We start from the raw sequence: 7,978 nt of genomic DNA on the forward strand, positions 1-7,978 counted from the left end.
AAACTTGACTCTTAATGTTTTGCTCGGTGAAAAATAAGGTGATCTAGAATGCTCTTTGAATGAAGGCATTGAACACACGTGAGTCTGAGCTGCTCCTGCTTGGAAAGGAGTATTTTCTGAGGTGTGAGATCATGCCCAGCTGGACTTCTTTGTCAGTCAGATTGACATTGAAGGGGAGAGAGCCTTGTGGAGTTAAGCTTGGAAGAAGGTTAGCAGTTATACATGCTTTAGCCCAGGAACTCTTGAGAATGACAGAAGAGTCACTGACCCATGCAAGATTTTGGTTACCATTTTAGTAACAGAAGGCCTTTGGGAATCCAAAGAGTACAAAATTCTGACAGGGGCTTATCTGAGGGGCAAGTCCCCTCTAGGATCATAGGCTTGTCCCTGTGGTTGGGGCTCATGTCCCCTCTGCACAGAAAGAAGAGGTCTCAGGCAGGCCAAAGTCAACAGTGTCTCCATCCTGATCTAGGGTCACTCTTCCCCTGTTCTTTATCTGTATTTTTTAGTATTACCTTGTTCTGTCTTTAACTAGCATTACCAAAACTATATGAAGATGCTCACTGACTTACCATGGTTTGATTTATGATGTTTTGACTTTATGTACAAAGTATTATGTGGTCAGCTGAAATTGGATTTTAGATTTAAGATCTTGATTATCCCTGGGTCAGGCAGTGTGTAGTATGATCTCTCTCTCTCTACTGGAGTTCCACAGTGAGTCCCAGCTCCTAGTTAGCCTAGGCATGACAGCTGAGCAGCCAAGGCTGAGCATGCTCAGTAGGTTAGCTGTGTTTGATATATTTTCATTTACAGTGGGTTTATTGGAATGCAAACTCAGTAAATCCAGGAGCATAATAGAAACAAACAGTACCCGAAGTAGAGTGATATCCCAAGTTCAAACATTTAGCAGGGGCAGAAGTAAGACCTTCAGACCAGTGTTGTGATGTCAACTGAACACACACTGTCATCAATGGGACCTAGACAGCACTCACCACCATTGTATCTGACCAGGTCACTGGGCTAGGGGTTTACAGGTTCTCACCATAGCCCTGCTATGGACAGGACCTAAACTTATGCCAACTCTGTGAGGAAGTCTGCAGATGTTGAGAAACCTGCCCAAGGTTATCCAGTTGGGTGGTGAGAGCGAACTGAACTGGAAAGGCTGCCTGAAGGCAGCATTGCTAACCGCTGGGTTCCCTTACTCAGTGCTTGAGTCCGTAGGACGGGTCTGTCTGCTTTCCCTTCTCCTGACCAATAATGACTCACACTGTGAGGACTTTGCCTGGCTAGGATCTTACTTTTCCCTTGGTGACAAAATGATTGTCATTCCCTGCACACATGACATTTGGGCAGCTGACTCCAGGGCGTGGCAGGCAGGGAAGAGGTGCCATTGCATTACATAGGAAACAGCACAGGGCCAGTGACTTCTGCTGCACATGTTATCAGGACTGCTGTCCAGGCAACAGTGGCTTTGATTGATGAGCACTTTTCCCATCACAGGGTCTCAGGCTGGAAGGAGAAGTATGCCTGGGGGAAGCACGGATGGCTGGTTGGCTTCTAGCCTTTGGCTGAGCTTGCTCCAGGAGATGGGAGGCACGCCAGGTCCTGCAAAGATACAGGCACCAGGAGGGCTAACACTATAGGTCTCACTGTTGAAGACCGTTCTTAGAATTTGTGCTTTGAGAAAAACAGGAAGCAAGGCAGAGAGAGCCCAGAAGTAACTGTAAAATCCTTCACTGTATGGAACTGGGGAGGCACATGGAAGAAATGGGGGATTGTGTGGATGTGGTGAGCTAGGGTTCTGCCAATGGGTTCATTCCTCCATAGAAGAAGGGAGGTCTCTGTTCCTTCTGTAAAACTTATTTCTTCTAATTTTTGAGGTTCTAATATGATTCTATCATTTCCCCAATTCTTTGCTCCCTCCATACTCTCCCATATACCCTTCCTTGCTTTCTTTTAAATCCATGGCTTATTTCTCATTAATTGTTGTTTAACACCACACATACTCACACCATTTTTTGTCTCATCAAAAGCTTTGATGTTCCACTTTAAAAATTACAAACACACACACATTTCGAAATACATAAATACAACATGCTCAGTTCATATAATATTACTTCCAGGGTTGACCATTTGGGATTGGATAATAATTGGTGTGTGATTCTTGGAGAAGACTTTTTATTTTGGCCTCAGAGCTCTTTAGTTGCCTGTAGGTTATTGTATAGGATTATATACCCATAGATCTCTTGGTTATAGGCCTCTTGGGCTTTTCTCTGTGTACACAGTGTATGTATTGCTGTGTACTTGTTTATCTCATGTTTGGAGAGTCATGTTGGTGAGATTGTGTGAGTATAGCTTCCAACAGTCTTAGAAGAGACCATCTTACAGCAAACTCCCCGACCCTCTGGCTCTCACTGTCTTTCTGTCCCCTCTTCCTCGTGATCCCTTAGCCTTAGGTGTGGGAACTCTATCATAGGTGTGTCTATTGGGACTGGCTCCACATCTCTGATTTTACCACAACCTTCTTGAATCTAGGTAGGTTTTGGTGGCTTGGCTAAAAGAATAGGGAAGAAAAACGTTTCTAGGCACAGGGCTCAGGAAACTCATGTTCCTGGGAATGCTGGGATACTCACTCACTCTCTGTGTGTTTCGGATGAGTAGTAAGAAGGTCAGACAGTCCTGAGTAGTGAGCCATGTGTACAGGGATGTGCTCATTCTCCCTCATTCATCTCCCCCTCCGTGTGTGTGTGTGTGTGTGTGTGTGTGTGTGTGTGCGCGGGCACGTGTACATGAGTGTATGTTCATGCATGTGTGAATGAGTGTATGTAAATGAGTGTGTGAATGAGTGTGTATGTGCGTGTGTGAGAGTGGTATACCCAAGTTTATAGCTAACTACTGAGCTGATGGAGTTTGTTTCATTGAATGTGGTCAATTACAAAGTAAATCTACTGGTAATTTAAGAAAGTTAAGCAATGCTGAATATAATAGAAGGGTTAACTAACAATTATTTCTCTAGTGTGATTTCCAGAGGGACACAGAGAGTCATTGTCTCCTGGTTCACTCCCGAGCCTACCCTACCTTGAACTCACTCCTGAGTCTGCTGTACCTTGAACTCACTCCTGAGTCTACCCTTGGGCTCGCTGCCAAGTCTGCCCTACCTTGGAGACTGGCCATGGCTCATTCTCACTGTGGGGGACCTGCAGTTCTGCTGCTTTAGCAGAAGCTTCCCTGTAGCACTTTTACTTTTGTTTTTGATTTAGACAGGAGGTGTTCTCGGTCCCACACTAAGCAGAAAACCCCACCTAAAGCCTGGGAATGGCTGGAACGGAAAGGTAAACCTCTGAGACCACAGTGAGAGTAATGATACCATGGTCAGGCAGGAAACCCAGCCACGGTTTTTATTTTTGTCCTCAGAAGCTGGGGTTTTTCTCTTATCTCCTCACAAACTTTTGTCTTTGTTTATTTTCCTTTGGAGATCATAACACCATTTTCTTTCCTACATGGAAAGAGAAGGGACAGCCACAAGGCATGATGGTGGTGCAGCCTAGATAATGTTAGTAAATAAAAGTTTTTGTTTTTTTTTTTAAATATTGAGCAATATTCTCTCAGCATGCAAGTCCCAGTTTGGGGAAAAAAATTAGGGCCTTTTGGAAGTTGCTTTAACTCTTTGGAGTCTCCAAGGTACCATTCAGTGACTGATTGACTCTGTGCATCAAACGGCACCCTGGTGGCCGGAAAGAGTTAAAGCAACCGGAGAAAGCGCCCATCATAGTCCCGGGAAGAAGCTGTGCCTTGGGAGCCCCAGCTCTGAGTACAATTACTGCTCAAATCACAGCGGCCCTATCTGCTTTATTGCTGCGTGCCTCCAGGAGTCCCGCTGCTCCGGAGACAATATCCAGGCTCCAGAGTCAATGGCCTGGAAATTGGTCTTTGAAGGCTTGGGAGTACAGGGAGGAAGTAAGGAGCTTATTTGAAAGTTTGCGCCACCCAGCTTGTGTTCCTGGAGAAGGGTAGTAGCCTACCTCATTCCAAGCTGAAGCACTACTTTCCACCTAGAGATCGTGTGTCTGAGGGACCCTTGGTTTCCAGGTGGTGGCTGCCATGTTCATGGACATAAAAAAGCTACTTGGTTGGGCTCACCGTGTGTGAAATAATTCAGCTCTTCCTCTTTCTGTTTTCCTTCAGGAGACAGTCTTATTAGGTAGCCCAGGCTGGCCTTGAACTTGTGATCTTTGTGCCTCAGTCCCTGAGTGCTGGCACCAGACGCGTGGACCACGCTACCCAGCTGAAACAACTGAACTCTTGAGGTGGCATCTTAACTGATTCTTTTGTTTAATCCTTCCCCCACACCCAGGATTCTAGTTTCTTTTATGTTGCTATGACAAAAAACCCGGACTATAAAGCAACATAGGGGAAATGGGGTTTATTTGACCTGTAATTCCAGGGTACTGTCCATCACTGAGGGGAAGTCAAGGCATGAACTCAAACAACTTAATCTCCTCTGTCTCTATCGTCAAGGTCAGAGAGAAACAAATACACTCACGCTGTCTGCCTGCTTGCACTTAACTTTATCTAATCTTAATCTTACTTTATCTAATTGGGCTGAGTCTTGCTATATCAATTAAGAACCAAAGCAAATCCCCATAGAAGCGCACCCAGACAAACTTGATTAGAAAATTTCTCATCCAAGCTTTCTTCTCAGGCACTAACCAGGCCACTCCATTTCTGCAGATTGGGACTAAAGGCCGTGCCGACATCAAAGGCTGGTGTGAAGAGCAGCGGTACTAGGACCATCGTATTATGTATCTGGCCATCATTGTTACTGTGCATTGTGGTTATTATAATCATTTTCTCTGCTTGTCAAGTATTTGCTGAAGACATACTGTGTCCAACAGTCAAGAGCAGTTTCGTTGTTTTATCAGAGTTCTAAAGTGCCATCTTATCTCCTGTTTACCGTCTTTTGTCAGTTAGGTCGGCATGCATAGAATAGAAAATTGAAAATACAAAACTAAAAATTCAGACCATATGCAATATTTAGCTCACAAGATTGCACACAAATTTCTACCACCTAGCATATGGGAAATGAAGTACAAATCCACAGCAGGTTCTGAAGATGCCTACCGTGATGAACTTGTATGATTGGTTCTCAAAACATTAGATTTCTGGTGTTTATCCATGCGAATACATCAAGTCTAATATTTTCAGGACTTTCTGTGACCTATTATATAAACATTCCACAATGCATTCACCCACCGTCGTATTATTCATAGCAAGGTTTTTCTCCAATTCTCTCCAATCATACCTAAAGCTGCAGAAGTAGTTCGTGTCCAACGCCAACATTTCTCTGGGGAATATGTCTAGGAGTGGACCTGGGGTTCTCTAGAGTGTGGGTCCCTTTCAGTTCATTGATGAGTCTGCAGTGTAAGAAGCAGAAAAAAACACTTCTGCATGCCACAATCTGAACTTGAGACAAGCGACATTTCATTTCCTAGATGACAGTAACAAGGACGGTCAGGAGGGCTGGGTGTGGAGAAGCCAGTGAGCTCCCACAGAGCCCATGGTATGCATATGGCAGTTGTGTCAGTAACATTTCTGTTCCTGTGATAGAGCACCATGATGAGCGGCTTATAGAAGGGTTCATTTTGGCTTAAGGTTCCAGGGGACTAGAGCGTCATCATGGCAGGGGAGGCATAGCAACAGGCAGGCATAGTAACATAGCAACAGTCTGAGCAATCGTGTCTCAACCACACACACACTGTCCCCACACATTTGCAAGAATGGGATCTACGGTGTGGCCACAGGATTTGTTTTATTTCTTATATACTAGGTGGTGAGGATTCATATGCTACCTTTTGAGCTAAATGTTGCATGAGGTCTGAAGTTTTGGTGTTGTGTTTTAAATTCTCTATTCTGTAAATGCTGACCTAACTGACAAAGGATTGTAAACTGGAGACCCGACAGTGCTCTCGAGCTCAGCCAGAACAGAATGTTGACAGCTGTTAGACACAGCATGCGTGCAGTTGAGACGGGATTGCTCAGTTTCTGGTTCCAGTTACTGTGCCTGCCTGTCGCCACGCCTTCCTTTCCCTGCACACAGGAAGCAGAGAGAGCAAGCAGGAAGTGGGGGTGAGACTAGGAACCCTCAAAGTCCTGTCCATGCAATGTACTTTCTCCAGCAAGGCTGTTCCCCCTAAAGGTTCTATACCCAAGCCCCCAAAGAGCACTACCATCCAGTGACCAAGTATTTAAATGCATGAACCCGTGAAGACATTTCTCAGCTGGAGGAGGTAATGACATTATACAGCACTAAACCAAAGGCCATGCGATAGCCTGCAATACCACCTTTTAGAGTTCAGCTCAGTGACATAAGTGAGTGACTGAAACTGACAGGTGTGAGATTTGAAAACTGTATACTGGAGTTTGGACATGGTTTGAGGTCAGGTTTGAGGTCCAGGGGCTCAGCTGTTGGAAACTTGGACCCAGGGGAGGATCCTTTCAGAGTGGGACCCAGAAGCGAGTGAGTAAGAGGCTTTACCCTTAGGAGGAATTAATGCTGGTCTCTCAAAGTGGCTTCTCACAAGAGTAAGTGGTAGAGGGGCTGGAGAGATGGCTCAGCAGTTAAGAGCACTGGCTGCTCTTCCAGAGGACCTGGCTTCAATTCCCAGCACCCACATGGCAGTTCGCAACTGTCTGCAACTTTGTTCCAGGGGATCTGACAACTTTACATCAATTCATATAAGAGAAAGTTAAATAAATTATTAAAAAAGAGTAAGTTGTTAGAAAGCAATGTCACCATGTCTTGGTCCCTTCTGCAGGCGCTTCTGCATGTGCTTTTGCTATTTCTACTTTTCTGCTGTGCTGTGTCACAGAGGAGTGGCTTTCACCACAGTCCAAACAGAGGAAACCACATAGTCTTGGCCATCCAGACTTCACTATGGGTTTAATAAACCCTGCTTTGAGGTAAAACTCAGGCATTTTGTTATAGTAGCAGAACACGCACACTGCCTGAGAAGATAATCCGTGTGATAAAACAATGACTGGGTGAGCGAGGGCGAGGAAGGAAACCTGAAGAACCACTTATTGGGCAAACTTTTCTGAAGATGTGTGAGTAAAATGTTTTCTCACCCCAAATAGGATGCAGAAACAAACAATTCCTACTCAAGTCCAGCTTGGCGAGGCTGCGAGTTTAGTTAGCATTCCTTACGGGTGGATGAATAAGAAGGAAAAAGGGAGCTAAGCAACGGCGTTCATCTCTTCGCTGCTTGTTGACCTCTTTCTTATTCAGTCTGGGTCGAGTATACTGAGAGCTGACGCTCATATGTATGTTCTCCCCACTTCAGTTAAACTAACGTAGCAAATCCCTCAAGAAATGCACACAGGTGAGTTGCCATGGTGATTCCAGATCTTGCCAAGAGACAACCAAGACTGGTCATCACAGTGGATGATGGGGAGCATTTTGGATACACCTGGGACTGAAGGCGGAGCCTTTGGCTGGCTGGAGGCAGGCCAGGTGACTTTCACGCATGGCTCGTCGCATGGCTCTCTCTAATTGGAGTCTGTCTGCTGCCTTTCAGGCCTGGGAACACTCCGTGGGCATCATCTGCTTTCGTAGTCTCCAGAGGCTGGCAGAAGATGTGTCCGACCAACTCGCCCAAGAAATACAGCAGGCACTTGCGGGAAAGCCTGCAGGTAAGTGCAGGATGTGCAGGATGGAGAACAGAGTTGACTGCAGACCACCCGACCCCCAGAGCTCTCTCTCTCTCTCCACACACACAGACACTACATCTTCACAGACACACGTGGTCACTACATCTGCGTGCAGAGACACAAAACACAAATACTTGGCACAGAGATGTTCACAGCCACACACAGCACACTGTATACATTGTACAGCATACACAGAGACACTAAACATGAATACTTCACTCACGCAAATGCTGCATTCATCTCTCTCTCTCTCTCTCTCTCTCTCTCTCTC

At 45.5% G+C, this 7,978-nt stretch overlaps 1 protein-coding gene across 1 annotated transcript in view; it reads left to right on the forward strand.

Moving 5' to 3' along the window:
• The window catches only part of Wdfy4 (WDFY family member 4), a 205,184-nt gene that overhangs the window by 939 nt on the left and 196,267 nt on the right, over window positions 1-7,978 (forward strand). The window contains exon 2 of the mRNA XM_005348671.3: window positions 7,575-7,689. Coding sequence (XP_005348728.1) covers window positions 7,575-7,689 — 115 coding nt within the window. The remainder of the gene's footprint in view (window positions 1-7,574; window positions 7,690-7,978) is intronic.

The sequence above is a fragment of the Microtus ochrogaster genome, chromosome 6 (assembly GCF_000317375.1).
Source record: "Microtus ochrogaster isolate Prairie Vole_2 chromosome 6, MicOch1.0, whole genome shotgun sequence".
NCBI lineage: Eukaryota > Metazoa > Chordata > Mammalia > Rodentia > Cricetidae > Microtus > Microtus ochrogaster.